This window comes from Xiphophorus hellerii, chromosome 3, assembly GCF_003331165.1.
Source record: "Xiphophorus hellerii strain 12219 chromosome 3, Xiphophorus_hellerii-4.1, whole genome shotgun sequence".
In the NCBI taxonomy this organism is placed as follows: domain Eukaryota; kingdom Metazoa; phylum Chordata; class Actinopteri; order Cyprinodontiformes; family Poeciliidae; genus Xiphophorus; species Xiphophorus hellerii.
The window spans coordinates 23,998,545-24,016,516 of NC_045674.1; the positions used below are offsets into that span (position 1 = coordinate 23,998,545).

A 17,972-nucleotide genomic window follows, 5' to 3' on the forward strand; every position below is an offset into this window, starting at 1 on the left:
TGCCTTAATATATGATTGCATTTCTTTCCCCTAAACTATGCAGTAGCAATTAAACGACATCAGGATTATGCATTTCAGAACAGCCAGCTTCTGCTGACAACTCCAAAAGGTTAAATTATTCACAAGCATTCTGATCAATATTGTATTAGAAATCGAGAACCGAGTAGGTATTTCCAATCATTACGCGTTCTATTTAAAGGTCATCTTCAATGGCACCACATTCAGTGCACTGCAAGTCTGTTCATACATACTCAAATTCCAGTGGGACAATAAAGGACAAACTCTAAAATTGTACTGATGTGTGAATAGAAGAAATTGGTTGACATTCAGTAAATTGGAGGTTCAGAGGGGAGCTGTTTAACAAAGCTGCTGTGAAAATGACTTCCATTCTCCGAATGAGCATTTTACTCTGATGGAGACTTTTTAACTGATGGACCGGGGCACAAAATGGATGGTTGGATCACTTGCTTCCATAGCTGCATAATTTGTTTCAAAGGAGACATGAAATCCCCTTTATATAACAGTGGAGTGCAGCATTAACTTGGTTAAAATAAAGCTAAGATTTTTTTAAAAAGCAAAGAAATTGGCTGTTACAAAAAAGATTTACATTGAAGTTGGTCCACATTTCAAAACCTTGTGCAAACCCTTTAGTTGATTTTATGTTTAAATCCAGCCCTGTCAATATTTTATTGCAAAAAGGTGACAAGTTGAAGAGAAGGAACTATGAAAAGCTTTGGTTCAAAATACCTGCTCTGAAACTACATCGCAATGGCTCAAGTTCATCTGTCAAGGGTCATTTTCCCCCCACATTGTATTCAATTCACAGCAACATCTCCATCACCACCTCCTCTGTGACCCCATTTCTCTGGCTTGTCCCAGCGCTCGGCCCCTTTCTTTTACTGGATACACATCATCAGGGTTGCCTGATAGCAGAGAGAGCAACTGTGTCATGCAAGAGCTTGAACGTGTCTACAGATAAAATGGGATGGAATATAATATATCTTGGATGACTTCAGAGAGGAAAAACAAAACAAAAAATATTTGACCTTCATATGCCTTGTTAAAGCTGCAGTAGGGAACTTTTTAAGAAATATATTTGCTACATATTTAAAACTGTTGCTGTGCTGTTACAGTATAAGACAGATAATCTTTGAAAAAAAAAACAAAAAACTCCTCGCTGTGGTTCTACTGTCATCTGCATAAATACACCGCTCCTGATCAAAAACAATCAATCAGGACAGGGAGGAGGGTTCCAGCCCCGTCGATCATTCTGATGTATGCGCTGTGCCAATGATGGAGAAACAACTTAACATTCCAGGAACTGTTTATCCACTATGCTAACCAGCCCTAGCATTTGTGGGAGTCTCCATTGTATGTAAGGAGCTATAGCACAGCAGAGAGCCAAGATACTGGGTGTGAGCAAGTGTGACTGACAGATATATTTCTGGTTGCAATAAACCAGGATAGTCATGGAACAGAAACTAATGTGGGACCAACTATCACTGCTAAGTGAAACTAAAGCTGCTAAGCCATGTCCACTAAACAGCTGCTTGCGGGCTGCACCTGAGCAGATAGCCTGACTAATTAACAAGCTAATATCAGCTTATTAAGCTTGAGTGAAAGATAAGAGCAGAGCACCAAAAACCTTTAATGATCTGCACAATACAAATGCTTAAGTGGAATCTAAGGAATAATTTGGCTCTGAATATAAAGAAGATCATGAAGAGGGTCAAGGATTTTAGGAGGGAAAAAAAGAAAAAGATTTCATCCTCAAACATAAAAATAAAGTGTGTGTGGAGAGTTCCCACATTTATTCCTGGGGACTCCTATCTCTGAAGATCTTTCCTGGACAGCACACAGGAAAGAAGGACGAAGAAGGCCCAGCAGCAATTCCACTTCTTGAGAGTCCTCAGATGGAAAAGACTGGAGGGGATGCTGCTGGTGACCTTCAATTGCTCCACCATTGAATGTGTGCTGGTGTACGGTATCACTCTCTGATACGCTGGCTGCACTGAGGCTGAGAGGAAGAAGCTGGGCCAGGTGATAAAGTCAGCTGGTAAGATAGCTGGCTGCCCTTTACACTCCATGTTCAAATGTATTTGCAGCAGTACAAGTTACTGTTTCTTTTCTGTTTAAAATAAATTATATCAAGTCAGGCTTTTTACAGTTTTAGTGAAAATACCTTGGTCCAATAAAACCAAAGCACTTTTACAAAATGTTAAACTGTGTAAATCCCATACCAGCATTAGCCTAGGCAGTTAGGGTCAAGACCAGGAATGATGGAAGCAGAAAACTTTCTTTCACCAGTTTTTATGGACTAGCTAAAGGCCAGCACAAAATAACTTATCGTCTAAGAAAGAAAACTACAGGAACCTTTAGTAAAGTTGCTCTACAGTTTTCTAGAGTTGAGCCACGTGACATTGACAGGAACAAAAACCTTTACACTAAACGTCAGACGTAAATAGAGTACCATCATTATGGCTTCTCCAAAGATGCATTGGGACAAAATTAAAGCAAACATTGTAAACACTGTTTGGATCCGTTACAGTCGGGCTCTCGCTCCTATTTTAAGCGACTCGACAGCTTAATGGCAAGAAGCTCTGCTGAGATCTCCCTAAAGGAAAACGTCCTGTAATGAAATCCAGTGGGAGGCGAGCTGTTGCTGGATGACAACACTCCACATGTGAGTCAGACCGTCAGCCACTCAGGGAAGAGTGTTTTCCAAATTCCCAAACTGTGACTGGGAAAAGGTCACGCCACACTTCATAAAGCTTTTATGGACTACCTTTGAGAGACTGCAAAGTGCAAAAAAGGCTACTTGTACCACCAACTGATGTAGCTCAACCACTGCCAAGTTTCAACCAGCATCGACTATGGTTTGGTTAAACAGAAGAACTCATCCCGACTGCAAACATTTTGTCGCTTGCATAGACGCAGTCGTTGCAGCTGTAAGTGGAACTACGTTTAAAATAAAATGATCATTGAACGCAATTGGGCATGTCGAAAAAGATCAATGTTAGCAGCTTATCTGTGTCCGACACCATCCTTGGAATAATGCTGAGCTCTGAATAGAATCTGCATGTATTTACCTTTTGTTGACATCTCACAGAAACAAATGTGAACAGAAGAGGCAAAACATAAACCACACAGGTTTAGCTCCATGGACAGAATTCCCATAAAAGTGCCTGATAAACAGCTATCTAGTCCTTTCAGTTGCAAATAAGGCACTGCTACTTTGCTACATTTTATTTTTAATTATAGTCATTTAGCAGCTGACAGAGGAAACCTGTTTATTTAACGTGGGCCAACTGCGAAGATTTTTATAGCCTATAAATGCTTTACGTCCCGCTACAAGGGAAGATTGGGCCATAAATTAGAAAGTAAAACCCCTCAATTCAATGTAAAATAAAACTTTTTAGATACAGCAAGAAAAGTAAGTGTAAAGATAAAAATCTGTGCCAAATTTGATTTTAAGACAAGCGGTATATCCAGTTCCAAAGCCAGCGGGCGGATCAATCATGCTTCGGGCTTGTGCTGCAGCCCGGGGCATATTTTACTCATAGTGGAGTAGAATCAAGCCAATAAAAGAAAACATCACACCATCTGTAAAAAAAAAAATGCTGATGATAAAAAAAGAGCAGGAAAGAATTATGATCCCAAAGAAAAGTTTAAATTACCAGAACAGCCCAGATGCCTCCTTGCAGAAACAATCGGAGAAAAATCTGCAGAGAATGAACCGATAGACTCTCAGCTGGCAACAAAGCATTTACAGGAAAAAGACAGCTGCCGACCGGAAGGGCGTCCAATCCTTTCCTCCAAGCGCTTTTGCATTTTAGGCTTGCAGAGACCATAAAAGATGCAAATAAAAAGTAACGCTGTTTAAAAAATTGAAGACTTCCAGCCTTTTGGAGGACATTTTGTATTCTACTTGCTTAGCTGCTCTCATGATTGGAAAATTTGCCCTGTGGTGCCCGTACTGTTTAATGCATTTCTATTTACATACGTTTCAACTCAGGTCGATCACACAGACAAGTGGTAATGGACCAAGCCAGCTGCTTAAATAGACAGAAAAAAGTAAAAACGCTAAAAGCATTTTTTATAATGAACTACCAAGTGTCTGATGATTGAGCAGGAAGTGATGTTGAAGCTTAACAAACGCACTCCAGCCTGCGACATTGCAAACGTAGAGTCGTTTCCAAGATGTTTTGGCTACGTAGCTGAATTTACATTCATGCAATCAATCACCACGATCAACATCATCATCTGTGGTAAGAACAACCCTGCTTGCTGAAGTGAAACTGCACTCAGTCAGCCTTATACACAGATGACATTGATGAATGGGCCAGCAGATTGGGAAATGAGACAAAAGGAAAAACATTAAATAAAACCCATTATCGTTTCTGGGTTCTTTTTTTTAAATTTTTTATTTTTTTTTTCTGAAGGAGGGGAAATGAATAGAAAAGGGTGGAGCTGTCAGCCGAAGATGTAGAGAGATGGACATTACAATCCCAAACCAGAACAGAGCTGCACAGCAATCTGACAACTTCAGGAAACAATTTCATCTTGAAAGGCATCCCATCGGCAATCATGTCAGAAAGCCTATGGGGAGGCCTTCTTCTCCGCCGCTGCCCCCACCTAGTTTTGGGGTGATATCACAAACCTGTGCTTCGACTTCAGAGCAGTCATCTTCGAAAGTAAATAACATGCAAGATAAGTGAGTCTACCTGACAACTTTAACAAATGATCGTATCTGTGTTTAGGAGCGGCTGGCCGTGCATTCTAAGAAGAAGGAAAAAAGGCAGCGTTCACACGACGCTCGGATGCTCAGAAGGACTCGGAGGAGAAGAATAGCGATTCCTGTGGTGATTCTGGGTAATGTACGGGTAAGTGCAGTGCGCTATGGGAGCAAAACAGTGTATAAATCAGCACTTCCAGTCGTTATTGTGCTAATTTCTCACACCTGCCCCTGGGAAGCTTTTTGATTAGCAGCTTCACAGCTGTTGCTCCACTTGCAGCAGTTTATCTCCATAAGTGATTGCTGATAAATTCTCCTGAGACTGATGCAGAGCTCCTCTGAGATGTAAATGTGAGACTTAAAGAGTGGGCCTCTGAGCAGATTCGAGGGGTGGATCTTTGCTCCTATGGCGCTCATTACTGATATGAGAAAATCTGATGGCTCGTTCTATTTCTGAACATATATCTGAATAAATAAGCGGGGACAGTTTTAATGTACCTACATTTTTGCATCAAGGTCAGCCAGGCAATACTGACAGCACGGTACGACCTGAGTGAAGTTGTACTTCTTATCTTCCTCAACTCTAATGAACTTGGTATAAAACATTTGTGCAGAAAAATGCTTTGTTTGTGCTGCTGTCATTTTTTAAAACATTACTAAGTTTCTGGAGGTCATTGAAGGTCAACCCATTTGTGAAATCAAACAAATTTAGTGTCAATCAACTGAGCTACATTTGTGTTGGTTTGTGCTCCCAAAATCTGTGTTTGTGCTGCTTTTCATATTAATGAAAGTTCAAAGGTCAAAAGTTCAACTAACCCCCCCGCATTACCCAAATCAAACGAAACTGCTTTTTTTTTTTTAAAAGCTTATTTGTAAAAATCTGAAAATAGACTAAATGATTCCCAAATCTCAAAATGTAAGTATTTCTGATTGTGAACTACAGATGATCAGATACAGTCCTTCTGTGTACCAGATATTCTCTGCTAACAAGACATTAATATTTTATGAAAATCAACAGGTCAACTTCAGAACTACTTTCTGTCGAACATAGCTTGAAGACACACACCTTTACATCTAGGTGAGCTCTTAATGCTCACCTAGATGAGCATTAAAATCTTAATGATTTTTAAGGCTTCCATTAACAGTGGGATTGATGATTCTGGTAAAACAATAGACTTTTTAACCACTACATGTACTCAAATTAAATATTTTTTTGTGATTGTGATACTGCAATAAAAAAATATTTGATTATAATTTTTTTTTAATGGTTTCACTAGGGGTGCCAATAACTGTGAAGGGTGCTGAAATGGTTCTTCAGTGATGGACGATTAGGAAATTTTAAGTGCCTAAAATTCAGCTACCACATGAAGATATTCTGCATAATCGTCTAAAAATAAGGCTTAAATGTCGAGGCAGGACAAATAACTTTTTTTTTATTGTCAACAAATACCGCCATAAAACTAAAAGGAAGAAATTATTTATCCCATTTACATTTTCCGGCCGTGTACCACAGAACTTCATTATCCTCTAAAACTATTAAAAGCACATGAAAACAGCCACAGCAGAGCAGTAGGTGTCACATTCCTTCATTAACTCGGAGAATAAACTTTGTTTTGCAGTCTGGCGTTGTTTATATGAGACAGTGGATGCACAGAATATGACCTTGTCCTCATGGATATGTCACCTGCATATTAAACTATAGAAAATGATCTCAGTTTGACCCAGAAAATGGCAGCTCTCTAATGGTCAGTTCCTTGGCTAATAAGCAACGCAGAAATAAACCAAACATGTTGCAGTGTGAATTTACTTTATAATAATAAAGTTATCACTTCATAAAGCCGAAGCAGAACCAGCCAACTGCACTGATCAAATGTATTTGCTTCTTCAGGAAATGACTGCTACTGCATAAAGCTGGAGTTGGACGCGTTCCCTCACCACTTATTTGAGATGATGTTAAAAAAGAAAAATGGATGCTTTTTGGAGACTCCAAACAGTCTTTTAGTAGCTCTCGCCGTGGTTCTCCAGGGTCTGCGTTCCATTCTAATGGCTTTTAGAACACTGTTGTGTTCTGACAACAATTCCCTAATGTCAAATCAATTTTAATTTAGAAGTGGCTGCAGGCCATGTCAGCAAATGCATCTTACGGCCTTCAAAGAGATACAATGATGTAGTTTTAATGCTTGAACAATGCTTTTAAGAAAGTCCCGCTTTCTTTGGAACAGAAGTACTCCCCATTACGGTGGTATTTATGTGCAAATGGATCTAATGAAAGTGACAGTGTACTCAGTGTTGGGCCATTTGGGGATTATGCTTTTTCTTTCAACAACCAGATTTCTTTTAGTTGGGTAGTGTTTTGGAAAGGTTTATGAAATGCTGAAGCATTGTTTGAAATGTTGGAAAAAGGAAACGAGATTTTGATTGGTTGAGAGTTGAATCTGATGATACAAGGTCATCAGAAGTGAGTTTGAATATGTTCACTGCAAAAACAAAGTCTTACCAAGTGTTTTTGGACTAGTCTTTAGTGCAAATATGTTATTACACTTGAAACTAACTTTGTATTTTTTCATCAAGAATTATGAGCTTGTTTTAAGTAAACACATAAAACGGACTACTTCCAGTGGCAAATTATTTTTTGGTCTAGAAACTAGACCAAAAATACCTGGTAGAATTTAGTTTTTTTGAAGTGTTTGAAGCCCCAAAATTACAAAGTTAATATCACAATCAAAAACACTTGGCAACCAAGATGGTTAAAAGAAACAAGCTAATAAACTCACTATTCCCCCCAGTTGAGCATGCAGAGACATGTTGCAAGTATTTCCCTCTGGAGGACTAAAACCTGCTAGAAACAAATCCTGGCGAAAGGTGTCGACCCTGAGTCTTCGTGTTAAATGTCACCGTGGGCTTATGTCTGACCTGCTGGAGAGGTTGAGCAGTTCGTGCTTGTCGGAGACGGTGGACTTGTCCTCCAGCTCCCACAGCAACACGTTGATGAGGTGGGAGTTTTTGATGACTATGGGCACCTCCTCGAACATGTTTTCAAAGCCGACGCTGGCCTTCTTCAGGCTGTAGGAACAGAACATGAAGATGATAAAACCACATGTTATAGTTGGCTTACATTCAATAAACTGTGGTGAGGCAACATTAAAATTCAAGCTGTTAGTCTGCATTTCCACTCAGAGGAGGACAAATGAAAAAAAAAATTAGTGGGTAGAATCATATCACAGAAATATGTGCCCTTTGTTAGTAAAGCGGATCAACCATTAAGCAATCTACATAAGGTATCCACTAACAGTTCTGGTAAAAACAAACACACCGTCTGTCAACTGAGTTAAAAATATATAAAAGGATATGAGGTTGTTTTAAAGGGGATGGCTTCCATAACAACCAGGCACATTAACCTTTAAACAGAGCTATTTTTCTACCGAAGTACATTTGCATTCAATTTCCAAAACCTGCCTTTTACTGTTGAAAAGGTAATGTTTTGCAATATTACTCCCCACCTGAGAACTGTATCTCATCACTAAAAGAAAAAGGAAAATGAAAACAAATCTTATGCAAGTTGCATTTTGATTTAGACAGTTGCTTAACAGCACATGCCCCTGAAAGGGCCCCTGCCCCGATCTCCTGGCGACACTAAATGAAATTACTTTGGTTAAGTTTTGTTAATATCTCATGTACAGCTAATAAACAGAGTTTCAACACGTTTTCAGAGAAGATCACATGTGCCTCCAGACTCAATGGAGGATTCCAGAAGTGAGTGGTCGGATGAATAATGGACAAGTGAATGGATGGACAGATGGATAATGGACAGATGACTAGATGGAGAGATGGCTGGAAGGATGACAGACAGATAATCAGATGGATGGCTGAAAGGATGAATGCATAAGAAATAATGGCCAAATGAACTGATGGATGGATGATGAACAACCAAATAGATTGATGAATAGAGGGAAAGACAGACAGACAAATTGAGTCTTGAGAATGAACCAAGGAGTGCATGGTGAACAAATGGACGGAAGGACAGATAGGAGGATGGATGCGTGGCCGGCTACAGAACAGACAGATAACTAGACAGAGAAATATTCGTATTTGTCCATGGATGGATAGATGATAGACAGAAAACGGGTGGAGAAGAAGAAGACATTTGAATGGACGGATGCGTAAGAATAGTGGGTTTATTTACAGATAAATGAAAGGATTGAAGAATTGTTGGAAAGACAGACAGTTGGACACACTTGACAAAAGTAAGGATGGATGGACACATAAAAAGACACATGGATTGTGGAAAAACACCTGGACATATGGTGGACAAATGGATGCAAGGACAGACTGGAAACTGTTCCGTCTTCTTGTTCAATATTCATCCAAACCTGGAAACAATCTGCAGTTTTTCAGTCTGCTATAGTCCACCGTGGTACTCTTGCCCAGCGCACATGCTGCAAACAAATGTTAAAGATTGGCTTGGTAGATCCTTGCTCTAGGATCAATACACATAACTGCATTATTCTGCCTTGTTTACTGTACCACAGACCAGCATGTCTGTGCCATAAATAGGGAAGAAAAGAATAATGGAATTCTTTTAAGATATTATATTGATTAAAAGTCTTTCATATTCTAAGTAGAGCATCACCTCAGGCAAACATAAGAAGAGACGCTGATGCACAAAAGTGGGTTTTTGCCTGAAGCTTAGAACAGAGGACAACTCGTCTCAGAATAAATTATAAGAGTCTGTAGGAAAAATCCATAGTTACATAAATACTGCTTAGGAATTTGACACAATTATCAATCTGGAGTACTTTAAAGTATTTTCTGCATTCTGTGACCTTTCCAAATGTCTGCAGCGTGACATAAAATGCTGCCCACAAGGAAACAGAAGGACAGTGCGCTGTACCATAAGCAGGACAAATTACTCAACCATACTGGACACTGGCACACTTAATGTCAAGCTCTCTGTACGTTGGGCCCCACTGGATAAAGTCAAAGGTTCCCTACACGGGCGGACTAATTTGATGCTGTAGATTGTGTGCTGAAGTGGACACTATTGACCACAGCCTGCACAGCCCAGTGGAGCCGGGGGGAGGTTCAAAGGGATCAGGCCACTCAACTCTTATCTCTCTGATGCTTTTCATTTTAAAAACATGAACAACATTTGCAAGCATATAACCTCAAATATAGATGAGAGAGATGGAGGGGGTGGGGGTTATGCTGACTGAAGCTGACATTGGGGAGAAGACACTTGAAGTTTAACACCTTTGTAGGACAAAAAAAATTTAATAACTAGGGGTGGACAATATGGACTTGAAGTTTCACTACAATATTTGTGGTACTATTGTGATGATGATAAGCGACAATAAGAACTATATGTATTTTTTTTTTTTTTTTTCAGGTAAGTGTATGGCTGTGACTCAATGGCACAACATCCATAGCTCACAAACACAAATACTGCTCTAGAAAATCATTCCCATTTATAATACATTTCTTTAGGACAACAATCACAAAGAATTGTGAGTTGAACCACTAAGTTGCACACACGGCATTTAACTCCATTTTATCATATGTAATAAATTAAAATCTTAAATTTATCACAAAAAATAAATGACACAAATGCCCAACCCCAACAATCACTGATATTGTTGAATTACTTGTTAATTTTGTAAAAAAAAAAAAACAGAGAAAATACTGTAAATTTGCATCGATATTCTTAACCATCATATACCAATCATATGCTTATTAAAAGCACTGATTGTAGCTACAGTAAATCATAGGAACTAATGAAAAGCTCCTATGAAAGTCAAAGTAGGCTTTCGACTCGTGGCCAAACGCTGGCTCAGGAAAAGACTGGGGGCCAAAAAGACAAAAATATATAAAAATAAAAATAATAGAAATAGCAAAGTGCAATAAAACAGTGCTGTTAAAAAGTCCCTCTGTTTGTAAATACACTTTGTAGGAGTCAGAATGCAAATCGGAAGGTTCTGAACAGTCCGTCACCCAACGCCTGTGGGGTTTTATTATTGGACAGATAACGCTTGTACTTATCTGAACATGTGCGCCGTGTCCTCACGTGTGTGTTTGTGTCTATGTGAGGCGGGCTGCACTCGGACTGCTCCGAACCGCAAGGAAAACAGTCCCCTCATTACGTTCATTTTTAGCCGCAATTTAAAAGCAATTACGATAAGCCTTGAGGTCAGAAAAAGCGTAAACATGGAACATTTGTTCGACGGGCAAGGGCGAGCTGATAAATCATCATCATCTTCATCAGCATCCATCTCCAACTGCCAGTAAATGACTCCCCCGTGGACGCGCGGTGCTGCATTTGCATCCGCTGAATAAACAGAATCAAGAAGGGGCGAAAAAGCTACGGTTTTAATTCTACATCTCGGTAAGCAATGTTTGTCCATGAGCGGACACGCAAATGCAGACAAAGGATAGACGAGTGCGTTGTTCTGTGATGTTACTTACCCTTCAGGGGTGAAGTCCTTCTCTTTGCAGATCTCCATGAGCTTCGGGGTGAGTCTGTAGGCTTTCAGGGAAAGGGAGCCTTGGGCTGTTTTTATAGGATCTACGGTCAGAGAGGGGGGAAAAGTTCTTAAACAGAATCATGTATAATTAATAAAGTAAATGATCCAACTTTTAATTTCATTGCTTAACGTTCAAGTTTTAAGTGAGCCAGCTTACAACATACATACACAATGAGATTTGTACATCAGTCTACCAAAGGTCTTCGATGTCTACTGGTTGAACTCTATCAGACATGCCAGACAGCCAACCAAGCTTATTGCTGAACCGAATGCAATTTTCTGGCCAATTCCAGACAATATCACCATGTATCGGTTGTGTTCCTAAATGTGCATCCCAGTTCTTTAGCCTTGAGGACACTGGTGTCCTCATAGACCCATTGACTAACTTGTAAGCGTTTTGAGAGTGACAGTTAAAGGGTTGATGACTGTGCTTTGTTGTCCATCGTTTCCATCCAGGATGCCGTCACACAGAATCAAGAGTTTCACATTTTCCAAAATGTCTTCATTTACAATATTAAAGAGTTCCTCTCATTGGAACTGAGGGACCAGTCCCAACTCCTGAAAGACAGCTCCACATCATAATCCCCTCTACACTAAACTTCACAGTTGACACTAATCTGTCAGGAAAGTTCAGTTCGCTTAGCAGCTGTCAAACCCAGTTTGGGTTGCCACACAGAGAGAAAGGTTTCATCTCTCCAGAGAACATGTCTGGATTGGTCTACAGTCCACTTGGTGATACGCTTTAACCCCAGTATCAAATGTTTTGCATCAAAAAGCTATCAGTGTTAGCAATATCATAACAGCAAAGGACTGCTTAGACAAAATACAGCATTAAGTCTATTTCAAGTGTCACACGTTCACTCTGTGCTTATTGAAAATATATCTCGACAGTGGAAATGACTAACTGTCCAGCTTAACTATATATTTTCTTGATATCAAACATCCTTATTTTGTGATGCTCCTGGTGATGTAAGGCTTAGATACAGCTGCTCAGTGATGGAAGCCAATTCTAAGAACTTCTATATCCATTGCTTGTGAGCTAATCTGAAGGCCACATGAAGTACAGCAGTCTGTAGCAACTGATTTTGCAGAAAGTTGTTGACCTTTGCACTAAGTGCCTCAGCATCCACTGACCCCATTGCGTTTTTTTTTTCCCACAGATTACCTTCAGATAAAATCAGGTAAAACATATTTCTGTTGTAAAATTTTTTGGGGACGTATAATGATACTGTGCTGCCATGATATATATGTATTTTATTTAAACTTTGATACAGTGAGTGCATTTAATTTCCTGCATATAGTCCCATCACAATTAGATGTTAAAACAAAGTGCGAACATACAGCTCATTTAATATATCTAAGATTGTTGGAATATGTCAGCTAATGATTCACTATATAGTGAATTTTTAAGGATGCAGCCATGTTCTGTGGATGCTCTTTAACTAAAAGCTTAATGATGAAGTTTTACAGGCTTGCTTTCTAACTTTCTGGCCATTAAACAAGTTCAACCATTGGATCTGCAAATGGAACGTAATGACATGACAATAATAATAATCTGGATTTGTTTCCGTTAATGAAACACAAAGGTTTGTATCTGCCCTCCGTCCCCAACACCATCAGCCAGACATTATAATAGCTCCAACACAGAAAGCATTGTGTTCCTGCTGACAGTAAAAGTGGTTCATTGAAGACTCATTTCGAAATGCTGCTAACGTACTTGTGACAAAGTACAAAAAAGAAGTCTTGAGCCGTCACTCATCTCTAAAGTTTTCTTCCGAGAAACCAGACTTTAAGTTGCACTCCGACTTTGTATCGTAGTGTGTTCGTGGAAGAATATAGTGCCTTGCTTAAGATGTCACACTCCTTGAACGTTTTCTTATTTTGCCTCTTTACAAATCACCAGCTTCATTGGATGTTATTAGGTTTTTCAGGAAATGAGAAAACACAAAGATGTGCACAATTCTACAAAGTTAGAAGGAATATGATACTTGGGTTTAGTTTTTTAAACAAAAAAAAAATCTAAAAAATGTGGCATGCATTAATATTCAGCCCCTTTTTTCTCAAATACCCTCTAAATAAAATCCAACACAATGAATTGCCTTCACTGGTCATCTAAATATGCACCCTGAACACCCCAACTCCACATTAACTTATGGCAGTGGAAGGATCATGCTTGAGGACCTAGATACACCTTTCTTCAAGAGAAAAGGGTAAAAAAGGAATAAAATAATTCAGATGAAAACAGATTCAGGTTTTAAAATGGCCAAATCAAGGTGGTGCATGCTATGTTAGTCAAGCTCAAAAAATACCATCAAAAAGAGTTTGTGGTTGTAGCATGACAAAATTTAACTTCTGTGAAGCCAATCCGGTTAATTTAGTGTGTTAATCTAATTTACTCATCTGTGAATATGAATGCCAAAGAACTATTAGCAAAAGATGGACGCTGCACCTCAGAGCTGTTGTGTCTGGATCTTCCCCTACTTATACGGCGCATGACTCACAAAATGACTTTCTGATATATGCAGTCTTTAAGGTATGAAGATTGTTTTTACCACCCTCCACACGTCCTGTTTCCGCAAATTTTTATTTAAAAGCAATACGGCATCCATATGCTCTTCAAAACCTCTGAAGGAGAAGACTGAAAATGAGGAAAAAAGTCACCAAGATTCAAGAAAATGAAAACAGAAAAAAAGTCAGAGGACCTTCAGAAAGCTTGAAAAACTATTGATGGAGAAAATATTAAACTGTTACAATCAAGTCTTTCTGCCTGGAAATGCAATAGAAAGAAATCTAAGATGGTATGAAACAATTCAAAGGTACAAAGTTCCACAAATGATTTTAAATGTAATACACAGTCAAATAGAATTTCTACAATAATTATCCAGGCAATTAATAAAAACTAGATGCAAGCTATGAGTTTTTTTCTCTTTATGCAGCAGGTGCAATAACTGAGATTGAACCAACTGAGAGTGAGCAGGATGCAATTTACCTGAAGTTTTTGTGTTATTTATTCACTTTCCCAAAAAGTCAGCGGTGACAAGCTATTTGCCTACAGATTCTCCAGTCGAAATAAAGACTGACGGTTGACAGCAGGTCTCAGTTGTTCCCTGGTTAGAGCAGAGAAGGCCAACACGAGGATCGGTCCTTTAAATCCACAGGAAGTGTGCTGGCTGAATTAAAATACTGAGTGATCCTGATTGAACTCTAAAGAGCCTCTTGAATTCAGACACAAAGCCTTGATCTTCTTCTGCGAACAAAGACCTGCTTCTTCCATGTGATGCACAGATAATTTTATGCATTAGTCCTGTTGGTCAGTATGCAAGAAAAACAGAAGGCACTTATGTTTGATCTGCAAATGTCAAAAAGAGACTCAGATCAAGACAACCAAAAACACAGAATAAAGTCTGAAGGAAAATGCCTGTTGCTTCCAAATAGGCCTGTCACGATAACAAATTTTGCTGAACGATTAATTGTCTCAAAAAATTATTGCGATAAACGATAATATTGTTTGAAGACCTTTTGACACTGATTTAATGGAAATGGCGTAATAATGCATGCGATTTCCTGCCAAAGATAGATACACTTTATTTTCAAAAGAACACTAAACACTGGAACTGATAAACAAAATAAACAAAACTACCAAAAACAAATATAAAATGGATTCTCAGTCTCCATTAACAAAAAATTTACTTGGAAAAAAAAACTAAACAACATAAAGCCAAAGTGGAAATAAATACTGCATTCAACCAAAAGAGTGCAGATTATGAAGTCTATATACTATGTTGCCCTTCAGTAATAATTAGATTTAAATAGAAAAAATGGGCACATCCGACTACCTGATGCAATAATTCACACTACAAGGTTTTTTTGCCCCTATTTTTCCCCTTAAGACAACCGATCATCCTGTAATGTTTGGTGTGTTACGGAAGATCAGGGGGCTCAATACGTCGATCACGGGAAGGTGATAAACTGAACGCCGCCAAGACGATGAGACCAGCACTTCCTCTTCTGACGAGCTCTCAGAGTCCTGTTGATGTTATACATCTCTAAGCATTCAATGATCCAAGTATGCGGCATTGAGTCATAGGCTTTCTTGTAATCAATCCAAGCCATGCACAGGTTGGTGTGTCGGGTTTTGCAGTCTCGGGCAACTGTGCGGTCTACGAGGAGTTGGTGTTTGGCTCCTCTGCTATTTACACCGATACCTTTCTGTGCCGTGCTCATGTGTTTATCCATGTGTTTGCTTATCTTGGCCGCTATGATGCCTGACATGAGCTTCCATGTTGTGGAGAGGCAGGTTATTGGTCGGTAGTTGGGTGGGACTGGACCCTTTGATGGATCCTTCTGGATTAGGATTGTCCGCCCTTCAGTTAACCATTCAGGGTGAGTCCCACTTTGTAGCAGCTGGTTCATTTGGTCTGCCAGTCGCTCATGGAGGGCAGTGAGTTTCTTTAGCCAGTAGGCATGGATCATGTCAGGCCCTGGTGCTGTCCAGTTTTTCATACCTGAGACTCTTTCTTGGACATCTGTCACAGTGATGGTTACCAAGGCTTGCTCAGGGAGGTTATTATGGTCCTCTCGTAGAGAGATCAACCACTGTGCATTGCTGTTGTGGGACGCCTCCCTTTCCCATATGCCTTTCCAGTATTGTTCAGTCTCCAGCCTTGGTGGGTCTACTCTGTTGTTATTACCCTGCCATTGAGACCAGCTAAGAGTACACCTTAGCTGGTTGAGTGGAGAAGAGCCGGTTAATCCTTCTGGATTCGTTCTCCCTTGTGTATCTCTTTAGGCGGCTGGCCAAGGCTTGGAGCCTCTGTTTGGCAGTTTCGAGTGCTTCAGGTATGGGCATCTGCCTGTACTTTCTGGGTACTGGTCTTTTCATTGTACCCTTGTGGAGCTCTGACAGTTGGCTCACTTCCCTCCTTGATACCTTGATTTTAGCCTCTAACCGTCTTTTCCATGGTGGGTATTGGGTCTCATGGCTGCTCTTATAGCCAAGTGTCTCAAGGATCACTGATGCTGAGTTGTAGATCAGCTCATTGGTTTCTGTTATGGTGTTGGTAGGGATTGTTCTCAATGCTGCATTCACATTCTCAATGATCTCTGATGGTACTTCACTCAGCCGTTGTAATTGGCGCCGAGGAGGTCTGGTTGTCATTCGGGTCTCTCTCAGGTCAGCAGCCGTCTCGTTCAGCTCTGATTCGCTCAATGGGGCCGTGTATCCCCTGACTGGGTGGGGACTTGTAGTTAAGTCCCCACCGTTCTGACATCCAGGTTCCTCCTTTTTGCCGTAGCATTTGTGTTGTATCTCGTCAATCTCAAGTTGTGATAGCAGTTGCCGTTTGCGGATGTTGGAACACTGAGCTACTAGTTGTTTAGCGCTTAGTGTTGACTGGGGATGTCGAAGTAACCATTCCTTCACCAGTCTTTGCATGTAACCTCTCTGATTAGGGTTACTTGAGTAGTAGCATTCCAACAGATCCACATTTTCATCTCTCGCCCATTTCCGTCTTGTTCCAGTAGCCCATTTGTCATCAAGGTGCTCTGGTTCCCCAACACCTGACGCAGACCTTGTTTGGCCGGGCGACGTCTGAGCCGGCATGTTATGCATTTTTGTGTCTCTCATGGTATGAGGTAGGCAGTAGCTTGAAGGGTCTTGCCTAAGGACCCAGACTGGATTCGAACCCTGCCCTCTCGGGTGATATACTGATGCCTTATCTATTGAGCTATCCAGCCAGCTGTATGGAAAGGAGCCACAGGAAAGGAGCCACAGCTAAATACCTCCAACGAATAAGGCAAGTCCTGAGAAGCCAGCTCAATGGCAAGAACAAAATCCGCGCAATAAACAGCTATGCTCTGCCAGTAATCAGATACCCTGCTGGAATAATTAGCTGGCCAAAGGAGGAGATAAAAGCCACTGATATTAAGACTAGAAAACTACTAACAATGCATGGAGGATTCCATCCCAAATCCAGCACCCTGAGACTGTACACGAGCCGCAAGGAAGGAGGCAGAGGACTAGTGAGTGTGAGAACCACAGTCCAGGACGAAACAACTAAGATCCATAAATACATCAGGGACAAAGCCTCAACAGACAATGTGCTCAGTGAATATCTCAGACAACAGGGAACGGAGGTTGAGGTGCCAGAGATACCATCATGGCAGGACAAGCCCCTACATGGGATGTACCACCAGCAAATAACCCAAGTGGCTGATATCAGTAAATCCTACCAATGGCTGGAAAAAGCTGGACTCAAGGACAGCACAGAGGCCCTCATCCTGGCCGCCCAGGAACAGGCCCTAAACACCAGAGCAATAGAGGCCCAGATATACCACACCAGACAAGACCCAAGGTGTAGGTTGTGCAAGGAGGCCCCTGAGACAGTCCAGCACATAACAGCAGGGTGCAAGATACTGGCAGGGAAAGCGTACATGGAACGACATAACCAAGTTGCAGGCATAGTGTACAGAAACATCTGTGCAGAATATGGACTGGAAACCCCGAGATCAAAGTGGGAAACACCCCCAAAGGTGGCGGAGAACGCCAGAGCTAAGATCCTGTGGGACTTCCAGATCCAGACAGACAAAATGGTAATGGCGAACCAACCAGACATTGTCGTAGTGGATAAACAACAGAGGAAAGCCGTTGTGATAGATGTAGCAATACCAAGCGACTGCAACATCAGGAAAAAGGAGCACGAGAAACTAGAGAAATACCA

At 40.5% G+C, this 17,972-nt stretch overlaps 1 protein-coding gene across 1 annotated transcript in view; it reads right to left on the bottom strand.

Moving 5' to 3' along the window:
- LOC116717486 (eukaryotic translation initiation factor 3 subunit H) overlaps nucleotides 1–17,972 on the bottom strand; it is an 81,898-nt gene that overhangs the window by 13,884 nt on the left and 50,042 nt on the right. Inside the window, exons 4-5 of the mRNA XM_032558915.1 lie at nucleotides 11,195–11,294; nucleotides 7,649–7,798 (exon numbers count right to left, since the gene is read on the bottom strand). Coding sequence (XP_032414806.1) covers nucleotides 7,649–7,798; nucleotides 11,195–11,294 — 250 coding nt within the window. The remainder of the gene's footprint in view (nucleotides 1–7,648; nucleotides 7,799–11,194; nucleotides 11,295–17,972) is intronic.